This window comes from Hyperoodon ampullatus, assembly GCF_949752795.1.
Source record: "Hyperoodon ampullatus genome assembly, chromosome: 10".
Lineage (NCBI taxonomy): Eukaryota > Metazoa > Chordata > Mammalia > Artiodactyla > Ziphiidae > Hyperoodon > Hyperoodon ampullatus.
The window spans coordinates 40,924,762-40,942,194 of NC_136923.1; the positions used below are offsets into that span (position 1 = coordinate 40,924,762).

Genomic DNA, 17,433 nt, shown 5'->3' on the forward strand with positions numbered 1-17,433 from the left:
ATAAGCATGTGGGCTTCATGCTTTAGTCAGTGAAGGTGGGGCTATTTCATGTTGAAATTGGCAATAAGAAGCCAATTTTACTTGGCTGATTTCACTTAGTTTTTCTATTTTGCTATTATGTGAGCTTCAAGGGGCTTACCTCATCATTTCCCTTTTAGTACTAGAAACAAGTTTTCTAAGCTAAATTTAGACTACCAAAGGAGTCATAAGTACTGAAATGGAGATGTGATTCAACTGTGATTAAATGAACAAGAATCATGTGATTATATAAATTTGCACCTATCTTTGGTAAGGAAGCTTGAAATCAAAATATCTACATTATGTGATCATATTGTTTACACTCTTGTTGGGAGGACTATATCAACAGATAGGAAGTCATTAAAGAATAATAAAAATAGTATTACTGTTAAAACCTTTGATGTAGCACTGTAAAGTGCTATAGGACATCAGAGAAAGTGGATCTGGAGGAAAAAGAATAGTTGGTAAAACTTTCATCAAGGAGATGAAGCATGACTTACACCTTGAACGATGTGTAGTAATTGCAGAACTTCACAGAAAAAGGGAGGAGAGGTTCTATATGGGAAATGAGGCAGTAAAGAATATAGTGATATTGATTTGGATGGATCTGGAGACAAATAGGCAGGTGGATGGGAGGGGAGAGTTTTTTTTTTTTTTTTTTTTTTTTTTTGTGGTACGCGGGCCTCTCACTGTTGTGGCCTCTCCCGTTGCGGAGCACAGGCTCCGGATGCGCAGGCTCAGCAGCCATGGCTCACGGGCCCAGCCGCTCCGCGGCATATGGGATCCTCCCAGACCGGGGCACGAACCCGTATCCCCTGCATCGGCAGGCGGACTCTCAACCACTGCGCCACCAGGGAGGCCCGGGGAGAGTATTTTAAATACTAAAGTAGACAGTTGGTTTTGTCAAGAGCGATGGATAATAGGCCTAGAATCTAGTAAGTCTGAATACACAGCTGAAAAACTTCCCCTTAGTATGGCACTTAACATTCAATTAGGAGGAAGGATTTTGGGGAGGAGCTTACTAGCAAACCAAAAACTCTAGGTAAAAGTTAAGTCTAAGTAATAGCTTATTCATTTGTTTTGTCAGATTGACTGAAGCTTTTTCTTTTTCCCTTTCAGAAGAGTGGTTGAGACCTGTGATGAGAAAAGACAAGCAGGTGTTAGTGCATTGGGGGTTTTACCCAGACAGGTAATGTTGATATGTCCTTACATCTGGTATAAAGAGTTTTGTCAGTGCAAGCCAGAGTTATTTATATATAGTTTCGCTTTCTGAATAGTGACAATTTTGTTGATTTGTTTCAGTCATTGAACTCACTTCTTTTGAGTATTCTCTTACTGACTTTCTTATTTATTAAGTTACGGAGTTCAGTGAAGTCACAGGCTCTGTTTATCTTAAACTGATGTGTTTGCTGTGTTTGCCAAAAGAGTCCTTCAGTGTGGTATTAGACTGCTAATTTAGATTTGTTTCCTTTAAGAAATGAATTTTTCTTCTGGGTATTTTATGACTGGTTAGTTTTATTTTATTTATTTTAAAATACTTATGCCATTCTATTATGGATGAAATTATGTCTAAAAAAGTATATATCATAACTCATACCGTGTTTCAGTATCTAAATGTGCATAAAGAATATTATAAACAAGAACAAATGTCAGTGAAAATGGTGGTTCTTGTTTAGTTAAAATTATGCCTGCATAGGGGGCATTTAGGAATAAGGATAACCTTTCATGTACTTCATCTTCTTAAACCTACAGTAGAGCTGTTTAAGTGTTCGTTTCACTATTTTTAAGTGGAGAGAGTCTCCGTTGTGGGTTTTTCATGTCAAACCAGTCTTCTTTCATCTGTATCCCCATCCACTTCAAGCCTTACCATATTATTGGAAGCAAATCCCAAACATATCATTTCAATATTTCAGTAATAAATATTTCAGTATGTATTTCTGAAAGATAAGGACTCATTAAAAAAATAATAAGCACAATACCACTGTCAAACCTAAAAAGTTTAACAGAATTCCTTAATGTCAAATATCAAGTCATTGTTGTCATATGATATATTTGATTCATTGATATTTGTTGGAATTAGAATTTAAACACATCTTGTGATTAGTTGATATGTTTCTTAAGTATTTTTCAGTTTATAGGTTCTCCCTGTGGGGAAGCCCACCCCGCCTTACAGTGTATTACTTAAGAAACCAGGTTGTTTGTCCTGCAGAGTTTACCACAGTGTGGAATTTTTTATGGCATCACTGTGGTGTATTTGAACATGTTTCTCCATTCTCTGGAGTTGCTCAGAACCTGTTTCAGTTTAGGGAAGGAACAAGACTTGCATAGGTGTGTGTTCTTCATCAGGAGACATATAATGTCTGTTTCTGTGTTGTTTTGAAGTTAATCTATTTGAGTGACTTTATTTTACTTATAAATATATTTTTTGAGGAAGAAATAACGTCTTTAGATATCTTCAAACTTTTAAGAATATATTCACAGTTTTCATACAAGTTTACTTAATTAGAACCAAATCAAGTCAGCTTGCTTATCAACCTTTTTTGAACCATAATTGACCACTTTACATGAGCTAACATTTTTTTAAAATTAGTAATATTTAAGTAAATACTTTCTAGAGAACATTTCTTATTTTGAGGCTTTAGGTATTCATGGCACTATTAAAACAAACTTTTCAGTATCATAGGAACTATTACAGGAACTCAGTTTGCCTTTGAAACACTTCAGTGGAAACTCAAATTTATGACAAACTACATAAAGTATAGGATTGAAATGAATTTTATAGTAACACATTATAAGACATGTTAGCTTGTTTGCTAACCTTTTGTTTATGTATCAAATAAACTATAATGGCTGGCTCATGTCCTGTCTTCTCAAGGGGCCTTGTTAGTTCACTTTCTTAACTATAGTTTGTGCCCTCACTTCTTATTGTAACATTTTCTTGTCAAGACTTAAAGAATATAAGGTTTTTAATTTTTTTTACTCACCATTGCAGTCTTTACCTGGAATAGTTAATTAATTGGCAGAGGAACTTTTTTTCACCAGCTCATGTTTAAATGTTCCTAGAAAACTTACCAGAGTGCTGTTAATAGGTCTGTTGGGCTGTACTTGTTCCAAATGCTTTTCAGCTGACTTCTGAGAAGTGGCTAAAGAAAGCCAGTGCTTGTTAGTATACTTACATTTCATTTAGATATCACTTAGCTTTATAATAATTTATTGGCCAGTATAGGAGCATTGATAAAGTTTTAATTTGGTAGGTAATTTTATGCTTATTTCAAAATTGTGGAGTAGGGGGAGTGATTTATATCAGTGACCTGGATTTCACTGATAAGAGAACCATTGAGCAAAGACATGTAAAGATAGGAGGGAGTGAGCTAGATGGATATCTGGGTAATGAGGAGCATATGTAAAGGGCATGATGTGGCCACCGTCTGATATTCAAAGCATACCACTAAAGCACATGAGTGAGGGGAGAGTACTAGGAGATGAGATCATAGGACCAGATCATGAAGGGCCTTGGCAAACCACTGTACGGATTTTGACTTTTAACTCTGAGTTCGGTGGGAGCTGGAAGGTTTTGAACAGTGAGTGATGTGGACTGACTTAGTTTTTTAAAGGATTGCTCTGGTTGCTATGTGAAAAATGGACTTCCAGGGCCTTTGGGTCAACATGGAAGGGTGAGAAGTTATATAGATCCTAAACATATTTTGAAGGTGGAAGTGGTAGAAGTTGTTGATAGTTTGATTATAGGATGTAATTGAGAGTGAAGTCAAGGATATCTTGCAAGTATTTTGGCCAGAACAACTGGAAAAGTGGAATTGGCATTTCCTGAGAGGAGGATGATTGGCTAGATCACATTGTTGGAGTTAGGATGGCATTATATATTGAATTTTGAGTGTATCAGTATTGGGTTTGAAAGCTTTATTAGACATGTAATGAGAGATGTGGAATTGGTAGTTGAATTTATAAGTGCAGAATTCAGAGAACAGGGCAGGTATGAGATTTCAAGTCATCAGTATATGTTTGAAGGCATAGAACGGCATGAGATGATCATCAAGAGAATGAATAGGTAAGAGGATTGTTCCAAAAACTGAAACTTGGGGCCTTCCAGTGTTGAAGAGGTTTGGGAGAAGAGGAGAAACTGGCAGTGGAGACTGAAGAGAGAGGCTTGTGACTAGAAGGAATGCCAAATGATAGTATTGTCTTAGAGGACCAATAAGCGAAATGCTCTGAGGAGTGATCAACATGTTGAAATTCTGTGGACTGAGGCTTTTAAACTTTGGGTTTTACGACGTGAAGGTTACTGTAGACCTCTGCAGAAGAGATTTCTTGTCAGAGTGTTAGAGATAAAAGTATGTGATAATTTGCTATTACTGGATCCTAATAGCATTTCTAAAATGTATTTTTACCTCTTGATCAGAGTCTTTTTATGAATGAATTTGGGTTCTAATTTGTTTTTCCTTTTTTCATTTTCTTTACAGCTATGATACTTGGGTCCATAGTAATGATGTTGATGTGGAAATTGAAGATCCACCAATTCCAGAAAAGCCATGGAAGGTGAAAGATCCTTTTTAAAACAAAATTTATTCTTACATAACTTAATAGCCCTTCTTAGCTGTTCTCAACAGGAGTGTTTTAAAGAGATACAGAATGATGATTCTTCCTTTCTTGTCATCCTATTAAGAGATACCTATGGTCATGAAGACCTCCCAGGTCTTAGATATCTGCAGTGATGTTTGAGGAGACCCCAAAGGAAAGTTAGATTGTGGTTTGAGATAGTTGATAGTGTTAGGAGTGGAGTTGAACATCGTTGATGATGTCATTTAGGAAGGCTGGAAGCATTGCCTTCGTGGCTTTTATTATGATACAGACTTCTCTTACTAATCATTTCTATTATAATGGTTTCAACTTTTAACGTGGAAATAATTTTGAAAGTGCAGGAATAATACAAAACAAAGTACTGTTTTATACTCTTATTCCAGATTCCTGTTGTTAGTTATTATTTAAAAAAATATTTATATATTCATTTTTATTTGGTTGCGCCAGGTCTTAGTTGTGGCTCGTGGGCTCCTTAGTTGCAGCACTCGGGGTCCTTAGTTGCAGCAGGTGGGCTCCTCGGTTGTGGCCTGTGGGCTCCTTAGTTGCGGCATGTGAGCTTCTTAGTTGTGGAATGCAAACTCTTAGTTAGCGGCAGGCGTGTGGGATCTAGTTCCCTGACCAGGCATTGAAACCGGGCCCCCTGCATTGGGAGCGCAGTCTTAACCACTACACCACTACAGAAGCCTCCCCTGTTGTTAATTATTGAAATAATTTATTACCTGATACAGGGCCCATATTCCATTTTCACCAGTTGTCCCACTGATATAATAAGCTTTATACTTAGTTTTTCCCCTGATCCAGGATCCAGTTCAGGATCACACACTGTATTTAGTTGTCACATCTCTTTAGTCTACTTTAATCTGGAACTTTCAGCCCTTCTTTTTTCTTCTGTGACATTGGCATTTTTGAAATATATAGGTCAGTTGTTGTTGTTTTAGAATGTCCCTGAATTTTAGTTCGTGTTATTTCCTTCTTATTATATTCAGGCTATGTATTTTTGGCTGCAGTACTCCATAACTAATATTGTGTCCTTCTCAGTGCATCATATTGGCAGCCTCATATTGTCCATTTTTCCCATTATGGCTCATAGTTTGATCATTTGTGAAGGTACTGTCTGCCTGGTTTTCCCACTGTAACATTACAGTGTTTTTTTTCTCATTGACATTTAAAATATTTTATAGGGAAATACTTTGAGACTACATAAATATATTTTTCTTCATTGAATTTGTGTCTGAAGGTTTGCTCATCCATTAATAATTTCTGTGACTGAATTAAGTTATTACTGGTGCTTTTCTAATTCTATCCATTCCATCTGTGCTTGCAGTTGGCATTTTGCAACAGGGACAAGCTTTCCCTTCTCCCTTTATGTGTGTCTGTGGTCTATGCATTCACAAAGCAGTGACATTACTACCATTCTTCATTTTGATGAATTATCTAAATTTGGCCAGTGGGAACGCCTTTAAGCCTCCTCCTGTGACCTTTTGGCATTATTTGATGCATTTTTGCATATCTCCTACTTTCTGGGACAAAAAGATGTTCCAAACTCCTTTTTTTTTTAAATTTATTTATTTAATTTTTGTTTATTTTTGGCTGCATTGGGTCTTTGTTGCTGCACGCGGGCTTTCTCTAGTTGCGGTGAGCGGGGGCTACTTTTTGTTGCAGTGTGTGGGCTTCTCCTCGGGCACCAGGTGCACGGGCTTCAGCAGTTGTGGCTCACGGGCTCTAGAGCGCAGGCTCAGTAGTTGTGTTGCACAGGCTTAGTTGCTCCATGGCATGTGGGATCTTCCTGGACCACGGCTTGAACCCGTGTCCCCTGCATTGGCAGGCAGATTCTTAACCACTGCGCCACCAGGGAAGCCCCCCAAACTCCTTTGTAATTTTCCCATCCCAGTCCCAGAATCAGTATTTTTATAGGGAGCTCTGCTCCTTTCCATGGGTGATTTTACATGATTTTTATTGACTTTTATATTGTGTAAGGAGCACTTAAACTGGATCAAAATGTTAGATTTTAGACCTGGTTCAACCTATTTCTAATTGTGTGACTTTCAGAAAGACAGCCTTTGAGCTTTAGATTCCATATGAGGAAAATGGGATTAACCAAAATTAGTCTTTTTTTTTTTTTTTTAAACACCGTTTATTTGGAAATAACTTCAAACTTACAGAAAAGTTGCAAAAAAAAGAATAGTACGTGGCATACCCTTTATCCAGATTTGCCTGTTAACATTTTACTCCCATTTTGATTTATCATTTATAGTCTATATCTGTTTATAAATACGTTTTTTCTGAATCATTTGAGATAAAGATGCATATATAATGGGCCTTTACTCCAGTAAGTGTGTGTTTACTAGGAATAAGAAATTCTCATACATAAGCACAGTAATCAAGTTCATTAAATTTAACATTGACACAATATTTTAGTCTACTATCCATATTCCAGTGTTGCCACTTGACCCAGTAATTTTTTTAAAATTAATTTTTATTGGAGTATTGTTGATTTACAGTATTGTGTTAGTTTCTGCTGTACAGCCAAGTGAATCAGTTATACATAGACATATATCTACTCTTTTTAGACTCTGTTCCCATATAGGTCATTACAGAGTATTGAGTAAAGTGCCCTGTGCTATACAGTAGGTTCTTATTAGTTGTCTCTTTTATATATAGTAGTGTGTATATGTCAATACCAATCTCCCAATTAATCCCCCCCGCTTTCCCCTTGGTAACCATAAGTTTGTTTTCTAAATCTGTGACTCTATTTCTGTTTTCTGAATAGGTTCATTTGTACCATTTTTTAGATTCCACAGATAAGTGATACCATATGATATGTTTGTCTTTCTCTCTCTGACTTACTTCACTCAGTATGACAATCTCTAGATCCATCCATGTTGCTGCGAATGGCATTATTTCATTCTTTTTTATGGCTGAGTAGTATTCCATTGTATGTATGTACCACATCTTCTTTATCCATTTCTCCGTCAATGGACATTTCATTGCTTCCATGTCCTGGCTGTTGTGAATAGTGCTGCAATGAACATTGGGGTACATATATCTTTTCGAATTATGGTTTTCTCTGGATATATGCCCAGGAGTGGGATTGCTAGATCATATGGTAGTTCTATTTTTAGTTTTTTAAGGAACCTCCATACTGTTCTCCATAGTGGCTGTATCAATTTACATTCCTACCCACTGTGTAGGAGGGTTCCCTTTTCTCCACATCCTCTCCAGCATTTATTGTTTGTAGATTTTTTGATGATGGCCTTTCTGACTTGTGTGAGGTGATACCTCATTATGGTTTTGATTTGCATTTCTCTGATCATTAGTGATGTTGAACATCTTTTCATGTGCTTTTTGTCCATCTGAATGTCTTCTTTGGAGAAATGTCTATTTAGATCTTCTGCCCATTTTTGGGGCTTTTTTTTTTTTTTTGACATAGAGCTACATGAAGTGTTTGTATATTTTGGAGATTAATCCCTTGTCAGTCACTTCGCTTGCAGATTTTTTTCTCCCATTCTGTGGGTTGTCTTTTCGTTTTGCTTATGGTTTCCTTTACTATGCAAAAGCTTTTAAGTTTAATTATGTCCCATTTGTTTAATTTTGTTTTTGTTTTCATTACTCAAGGAGGTGGATCCAAAAAGATCTTGCTGCAATTTATATTGGAGAGTTTTTCTGCCTGTGTTTTCCTCTAAGAGTTTTATAGTACCCAGTCTTACATTTAAGTCTTTAATCCATTTTGATTAAAATGTTTTTTATAACATTTTTTGGGGAATTCCTTGGCAGTCCAGTGGTTAGGACTTGGCGCTTTCAGTGCTGGGGCCAGGTTCAGTCCCTGATTGGGGAACTAAGATCCCACGTGCTGTGCAACCAGAACAAAACAAAAAAGCCCATTTTTTTCCTGTTACATAATTCTGTCTAATACCAGCTATTGAATTCCTCTGTCATGTCACTTTAGTTTCCTTTAATCAGTAACATTACCACAGTGTTTCTTTGCCTTTTAACGATGTTTTTGAATTTCAAAAGAATACTTCTCATTTGGAATTTCTGATCTTTCCTTGTGGTTGATTCAGTCTCTGCAGTCTACTTAGAATGCTGCATGAGTGATGTGTCCTTCTCAGGGCATCATATTGGCAGGCATGCTGTGTCCATCTGCTCCTCACTGGTGATCTTCTTTTTAAAAAAAAAAAATTTATTTATTTATTTGGCTGTGCCAGGCCTTACTTGCAGCACGTGGGATCTTCGTTGTGTCATGTGGGATCTTTAGTTGTGGCATGTGAACTCTTAGTTGCGGCATGTGGGATTTAATTCCCTGACCAGGGATCGAACCCAGGCCCTGTACATTGGGAGCATGGAGTCTTAACCACTGGACCACCAGGGAAGTCCCTCCTCACTGGTGATCTTAATCACCCAGTTAAGGTGTTCTGTGATGGCTCCACTGTATGGTTACTTTTCCCCTCCATTTGCAACTTATAAACAATTTGTGAAAGATTCTTTAGATCATGGAGATATCCTCCTTCTCATCAAAATCCTCCCTCTGTCACCCAGGTTTAGCATGCACTTAGAATTCTTGCCTGAACCAGTCTTTTCTTTGATGATTACACAGCAATACTTTTCCACTCCAGCCCTTCCCTCCACGTTTACCAGTTGGCTTTCAGAGTTCTCCTGTAAGCAAGAGCCCTTCTTTTTCCCTCTTTTACTTATTTATTTATCTGTCTGTTGTCAGTGTGAATTCATGGAATTGTAATTTTTCAGTGGTCAATAATTCATTAATTCAGTATTTTGTGCTGAGGTTGTTTCATATTTGGCCACTGGGAGCCCCTTCAGGCTGGCTTGTCATCCTTGTTTTTTTTTTTTTTTTTTAAGATTTTTTTGATGTGGACCATTTTTAAAGTGTTTATTGAATTTGTTACAGTATTGCTTCTGTTTTATGTTTTGGTTTTTTTGGCCATGAGGCATGTGGGATCTTAGCTTCCGACCAGGGATCGAACCCGCACCCCCTGCATTGGAAGGCAAAGTTTTAACCGCTTGACCACCAGGGAAGTCCTTGGCTTGTCATTCTTGTGACAAGCACTTGTCATTTTTGAGCACCTCCTTTAGGGCATAGTAGGATGTTCCAGGTTCATTTAGTACCTTCCATTCCTCATGCCTAGAATCAGCTGTTTCTCTGAGGCGCTCTCATTTCTTTCAGTAGGAAAAGGTATTAGAGACCAAAATCTGGGTACAGGTATGCTCAGTGCTACTGAAGTATCTTTGCTTCTAGGTCTTTTCTGTTCAGAGCTATTATGTATCTGTAAACTCAAATGCAAACAGTAGTTGAGTACACATATATGTGCATATACACATAATATATATATATATATATTAGAAATAATGAGGCCATAATGATACCTTCAGTTCTAATCTGTCCCCACAGTGTTCCTTTTTGCCCTCCCCTACTCCATATTTATATGACTCTTCTTCCGAGAGTAAGAATCTTGGCTCCCAGCATCAACACATTTACCTGGTTCATGAATACGTTCAAATTAGTTTCAGAATTGCTTTGCCCCTGCCACTATCATAAACAAAAATACTAAAAGAGTTCAAGATATGTTTGTGGTTGTCCTGCTCCCCTAGCCCTGCCCAAGACTGAGGGTGTATTATATATTGGCAAAGAGTGTGTTCATGAGTTACCTGGATGAACCTTTTTTCCCCTCCCTTCAGTGTGTTACTTATTTGAAGTATTGTTAGGTTTATTTCTTTCAGTTTGTTTTCAGTTTTGGTGTTTGGTAGTTTCTACTTTAAGGTACTATGAAAAATGCTACTATGAACTTTCCTGAACATACATCTTTTGTGTTTGTTCATAATGGAATTACTGGATCTCAGGGAATGCAAACATTCAGTTTTTCTAAACAATGCCATATTGTTTCCAAATGGTTGTAAAAATTTATTTTGCTAAGGGTGTATAAGTTTTCTGGATGCTCTGTATCATGGCCAGTGCTTGGTATATTCTTTTTTTAAAAAATTTATTTAATTTATTTATTTTTGGCTGTGTTGGGTCTTCGTTTCTGCGTGCGGGCTTTCTCTAGTTGCAGCAAGCGGGGGCTACTCTTCATTGAAGTGTGTGGGCTTCTCATTGCGGTGGCTTCTCTCGTTGTGAAGCATGGGCTCTAGGCTTGGGGGCTTCAGTAGTTGCAGCATGCAGGCTCAGTAGTTGTGGCTCACGAGCTCTAGAACACAGGCTCAGTAGTTGTGGTGCATGGGCTTAGTTGCTTCACAGCATGTGGGATCTTCCCGGACCAGGGATCGAACCTGTGTCCCCTGCACTGGCAGGTAGATTCTCAACCACTGCGCCACCAGGGAAGGCCTGCTTGGTGTATTCTGACTTAGTAATATTTACCTATCTAATGGATGTGAAGTGGTGTTTTGTTAGGGTTTTAACTTGTATTTCTCTTATTACCAAATAGCTTTGTCATCTTTTCATGAATTCTTTGACCTTTGGTGTTTCTTCCTCTATGAAGTGCTTGTTTCCACCTTTTGCTTTTTTTTTTCCATTGCGCTGTCTTTTTCTTTGTGGGTGTTCTTTAGGTATTCTGCATACTAACGTGTGGTTACATCACCAGTTACCTGTGTTAAAAATACGTTTTCTGGGCTTCCCTGGTGGTGCAGTGCTTAAGAATCTGCCTGCCAGTGGAGGGGACACGAGTTCGAGCCGTGGTCTGGGAAGATCCCACATACTGTGGAGCAGCTAACCCCGTGTGCCACAACTACTAAGCCTGCTCTCTAGAGCCTGCGAGCCACAACTGCTGAGCCCACACGTTGCAACTACTGAAGCTCGCGTGCCTAGAGCCCGTGCTCCGCAACAGGAGAAGCCACCGTAATGAGAAACCTGCGCACCACAACGAAGAGTAGTCCCTGCTTTTCGCAACTAGAGAAAGCCCCCACGTGCAGTAACGAAGACCCAACGCAGCCAAAAATAAAATCAAATAAATAAATTTATTACAAAAACCTTTTTGTTTTCTATCCCAAGGTCATCACGCTATTTTCTTAAATCATCTTTAAAAATTCTTTAGTTTTGCCTTTCATATATAAAGATCTTTAATCTACCTGGAATTAATTTTTAAACGTGTTATGATGTAGGGAAAAAAAATTTCCCCATATGGTGTTAGATCAGCTATAGTTTCAGGGTGGAAAAATATTGAAGCTGGATTTCTCTCCCCACTGATCCAGGCCATTTCTGTTAAAAGTAAATTTTTATGTATGTCATGATTTGTTTCTTGACTCTGTTATAAAGTTTTATTAGTTATTTGTTCTGACTTGAGTACTCCCACTTTTTTCTTCTTTAGGAGTCTTTTGGGTCTTTGCTGTTTTGTTGAAAGTTTAGAATCAGCTTGTTAAGGTCCATATTAAACAAACTCATTGGGATTTTGATTGGAATTAAATTTAATCTGTAGAACAACTTGGAGAAAACTGATATCTTTACAATACTGAGCCTCTCAATTTGTGGAGGCAATTTATTTAGGTCTTTTATATCTTTCAGTTAAGTTGTATAATTTTCTTCACATTTCATTGATCATCTCAGAATGATCATATAGTAATTAATGTATATTTTTGGAAAATTTTTTCTCTATTAAACCTCATATATGGAGTGTCAGTTGGATAAAACTACTTTTCATTTTACAAGGGTTGGCAAATTATAGCCACCTGTTTTTGTATATAAAATTGTATTAGATCACCACCAAACCCATTCACTTATGTATTTTCTGCAGCTGATTGCGCACTATAGCAGCAGAGTTGAGTAGAGACAGAGAACATATGGCTTGCAAGCCTAAATATTTAGTATCTGACCCCTTCCCCCCCACCCAAAAAAAAAGCATACCAATTCCTGCTATATTTGTGTTGTCCCATTATCTTCAGGGAAGATGATTTTAAACAACAATAACTACCTTTAAATGTAATCTGAGAGGTTATAACCAAACTATTCTCATTGAAAACTTGAAAAAAATGTGAACTGTGCTCTCTGGTGTTAGAACTACTCAGCCTCCAGCATTGTCTAGCAGTTTCAAACATATATCTTTGTGTGTAGTCAAATCTAGACATCTGTCTAGTCAAACAGAGTTAAGTTGTAACTTGGAAAAAAATGTTGATTAAAGGGATAAACTGTATGACTTGTGAGCCATATAACATTGTAAAGTATTACGAAAGGATTTTTAGAAACATACTATGTTGAAGATCATAGTTGTCAGAAGTTTAGGACTGGGCTTGATAGCAGAGTTTACCATCGTATCATTTCATAGGTAAGGAAACTGGGTTACAGAAGTTAGATAATTTTGCTGAAGGTTGCACAACCTATTATATTATTCTGACCCTAAGGTGTTTTTATGAGACAGGTAATAGAGCATAGTGGCATAAGAGCTTGGGCAGAACTCCGTGCAAAGCTTTGCCTCTTGGTAGCTAAGTAACTGGGCAGCTTGCTGACACTCTGTGCCCCAGTTTGCTGATTTGGAAAACTGGAGAGACTAACCTGCCTTGCTTAGATCATATTATATGTAAGGTGTTCAGCAGAGTGCCTGGCACAAATGATTATTAGTTGTCCTTACTGTCCTAACATACTTCCTCAAGAGAATTCTCTCAGGGTCTTCTGGATAGTAAAGAATGTACAATGTGAATATTCAGCTCTACTTTTAAAATATATACATACTTATGAATAATTTGGAAAAGACTGTTATGTTTTCAAATGCTGTGACATAAATTTTTCTGAATTAATTACTGAATTAAATTTTTCTGCAATTAATTACATCACTGAATTAATTTACCCTTTTCTTGAACATAGTTATGCCTTTAAATAGATGTTTTCTCTAATTAGCTTAAGGTTTCTCGTGCTCTATTTATATATCCCATTCTCATAATTTATATATATAAGAGTCTTTTCGAGTTACATTATTTAAGGTCTTGTATTCTCCTTGATGGGTATTAATTTTGTGTTTGTGTGTGTTACTGTGTAGCTCTAGTTTTGGGAGGAAAAGAGGCATGTAGTCAGGTCGATGTCCTTCTTAAAGCATTATATGATTCAGGCAATATCCTTAACAACCAATGTAGTAATGTTTCCTTTTTTTAAAATACAAGGGGGGAGCAGTGGGGAGCTTAGATTGACAAAATATTTTTATTGGCAAGTCCATATAGTCTCTTAGTGATAGCCATGTAGGTTTTTACTTCTTGAAGGCTTCATAGCTGTAGTTGCTGCTCTCTTTTGCTCTCTTTTGCTCTCTTTGCTCTCATGTTAGTATTTTAATGATTCTTGACTGGGCATGTTAATTGCAACACACGCGCACACACACACACACACACACACACACACACCACCCATGACCGAACAGCAGTCCCACACAGGAAAGAAGTTAGTCCCCAATTCCAATTGTGCTCACTTTGAGAAATACTGTTGAATAAATAGAAGTATTATAGAGGCTAGGCCTGTGGTTTAAATATCTGTATATATCTGTACCTACATGTGTATCTATATAACATCCAGAAAACCCTTCCTTTTATTCTTAGAAACGTTAACAAAAACAAAAACAAAAATGAAAGAAGTGGCCATGTAAAGGACTGGGAAGAACCCCAAATCTGACTCTCACTTCTCCACCCTGTCCCAACTTTGGCTGTCCCTGAAAGGCCTCTTTAGAGCACCATGTGTACTTGACAGGGCTGGGCAACATGTCAGTAGATGTCCTCTTTCATCATTTCTTAGAATGTTATCGAATGTATAAACCTAGAGACATTTTTTATGCCTAAAGCAATGATTTACTTTGGCCTTTTGCCTTTGAATGTTTCTGTCACTGATTTTTGTGAAGATGAAGATGCCACAATTAGTGAAATAAGCCAAATAGAGAAATACAAGTACTGCATGATGTGTAATCTTTAAGAAAAAAAAAAAAAGTCAAACTCCTAGAAACTGTAGCAAAGTGGTTGCCAGGGATTGGGGGGTAGGAGAAATAGGGAACGGTTGGTAAAAGGGTACCAGTTTTCAGTTATAAGATAAATTAGGTCTGAGGAGCTAATGTCAAATGTGACAAAAGTTGATAACACTGTACTGTAAAGTTGAAATTTGCTAAGAGAGTAGACTTAAGTGTTTTCATGTGCACGTGCGTGCACACGCAAGATGAATATGTGAGGAGATGGATATATTAACTTGCTGGGGGGGTGAATCCTTTCACCATGTGTATGTATATCAAATCACAACGTACACCTTAAATATCTTACAGTTTTATTTTTCATTTACACCTAAATTAAACTGAAATAAAGAAAAAAGATGACATGATTATCCAATTCCAGGGTCTTGGTTATCAAAGCCTCAGTCTACACAAAACCAGTCTTGCTTTTTTTTACTGTTTACTCAGTAAAAGACATGGAATAAAAATTGAAATGGTTAAGTTGCCACTCATATGTCACTAATAGTCTTTTTTTTTTTTTTTTTTTTGCTGTACGCGGGCCCTTACTGTTGTGGCCTCTCCTATTGCGGAGCGCGGGCTTCGGACTTGCAGGCTCAGCGGCCATGGCTCACGGGCCCAGCCGCTCCACGGCATGTGGGAGCCTCCCGGACCGGGGCACGAACCTGTGTCCCCTGCATCGGCAGGCGGACTCCCAACCAGTGCGCCACCAGGGAAGCCCTAATAGTCGTATTTTTAAACTGTTCTATGCAGTTGAGGCTTTGAGTGTAATAAATCAGCTACTTTCATTTTGAATACTTTAAAAACTGTAGTGATTTTTATTTATGTAGATATTCACGCTTTGATGTGATTTTAGGTTCATGCAAAATGGATTTTGGACACTGATGTTTTCAATGAATGGATGAATGAGGAGGATTATGAGGTGGATGAGAACAGGAAGCCCGTGAGTTTTCGTCAGCGAATTTCAACAAAGAATGAAGAGGTATTTGGTTTGGCACCATTTTTCTCACTTGGTGTTTTCTTCTTTCTTGGCCTGAATATTATCAAATCTTCATTAATAAACTCTCAGCCATCAAGTGTATATAAAAGTTACTAAATGGCCATAACAACCATCTCAGGAGCTGGCATCCCCCAAAAAGGGGCTTGAGAATCTCAGAGGGTCATTAAGATTTAAAGTAGCCCATGCAGTGTGCAAGGTAGTACAACTGATTTTGTTCTCTAGATCTGAGTATTAATTTTGTGAACCAAATGTCATCACAGTGTAATTTAACTTAGCTGTTCATTTTCCAAGGGAAAACTGATTTAGTTTTAATATTTTTTAATAGCTTTGTTAAGGAACATATCACTAGTTAGTATAAAGTATAGGCCTTAAAGGTCTCATAGTTACAGTTCAGTCCTTTTTTCAGGTAGGGGGACTTGACATTTAATACTCTTTAATCCTTTAAGAAGCCCAACCATTTAAATATTTATCTGTGTTTCTTTATAAGTCACAAGTTGGGAGGTGGGTGTGTCACTAGAGGAAGACTTGAGACTGAGAAGAAGGCTTAGATGTGTTAGTGTTGGGTTATGACAGCTTCAGATAGACACCTGTGATTCCGGAAGTCTTTTTTCATTGGGGACACTTAAGATTTTTGCTTTTGGTTTTGTATTTTAGTTTTTTGAAAAAAACCTTTGAGACATATACTTTTAACCAATAATTTAGAAAGTGTAGTTCTTTCATACCTACTTTCAGCCCCAAGACTTTCTTACTAAAAGTCTGTCACACACTATATATTCTTTATCTTTAAGAAAAATATTTAAAAACTGAGTCTTTTTCATATCTTTTTATTTTTAGTTTATCCCTATTTGCTTTGGATTTTTTTTTTTTTTTTTTTTTTTGCCTGCATTGGGTCTTCGTTGCTGCGTGTGGGCTTTCTCTCATTGCGGCGAGTGGGAGTTATGCTTCATTGCGGCACACAGGCTTCTCATTGTGGTGGCTTCTCTTGTTGTGGAGCACAGGCTCTAGGTGCGCCAGCTTCAGTAGTTGCAGCACACGGGCTCAGTAATTGTGGCTCGCGGGCTCTAGAGTGCAGGCTCAGTAGTTGTGGCACACGGGCTTAATTGCTCTGCGGCATGTGGGGTCTTCCTGGGCCAGGGCTTGAACCCGTGTCCCCTGCATTGGCAGGCGGATTCTTAACCACGGCACCACCAGGGAAGTCCCAATCATTAATGTTTAATTGATGTTTTAATCTCTGATTCGTTTTTCAACCTCAGATGCAATACTTTGGATCATTTTAGGTGTATTTTCTTAATTGTCTGTTTTACTGAATTGGTATTAAATTTATCATCTACAGGCTGACTTTTGTATATTGATGTATGGCCTGCAACTATGCTGAACTCTTTTATTAGCTCTAATAGTTTTTTTGTGGATTCCTTGGGGTTATCCATATATAAGATCGTGTCATCTGCAGATAGGGATAGTTTTACGCCTGTGGGTTGACTTTTAAATCATAAATTGCAATCTTGTAAAATTTTACCTCTTTTGAGTCATTTTCTCTTAAATTCCTTTTAATGATGAACTAGGAGTAGTTTCTGGTACATTTTCACAAGATCATTCAGCCAGTCTTTGTATTTCATTAATTTAATAGCATGTGTTTCATATTTTTCCAGTGGTTATTGAAAATGCTTTTCCCACCTGGGAACACAGAATTTGAACAGGAACAGTTTTTAGTTGTGAGGGGTTTGGGCATGTCTGTTTTGTAGCATAGTTTGAATACCTGTGGGATGGTTCTAATATATCCATTGATGATGCATCACCTGGAAGGTCAGGGAAAGTCTCCTGGCTGCTTATGGTCCGGGATGCTTAATGTTGTGCCTTTCATTTCCTCTGCACCATTGTGTTTGGTATTATCTTTGTGAAAACTCACCT

At 37.6% G+C, this 17,433-nt stretch overlaps 1 protein-coding gene across 1 annotated transcript in view; it reads left to right on the top strand.

Moving 5' to 3' along the window:
* SMARCC1 (SWI/SNF related BAF chromatin remodeling complex subunit C1) overlaps positions 1–17,433 on the top strand; it is a gene marked incomplete at both ends in the record, with an annotated part of 177,644 nt that overhangs the window by 48,713 nt on the left and 111,498 nt on the right. The window contains 3 exons of the mRNA XM_079712293.1: positions 1,138–1,207; positions 4,497–4,572; positions 15,382–15,507. Of these exons, the coding sequence (XP_079568419.1) occupies positions 1,138–1,207; positions 4,497–4,572; positions 15,382–15,507 (272 nt within the window). The remainder of the gene's footprint in view (positions 1–1,137; positions 1,208–4,496; positions 4,573–15,381; positions 15,508–17,433) is intronic.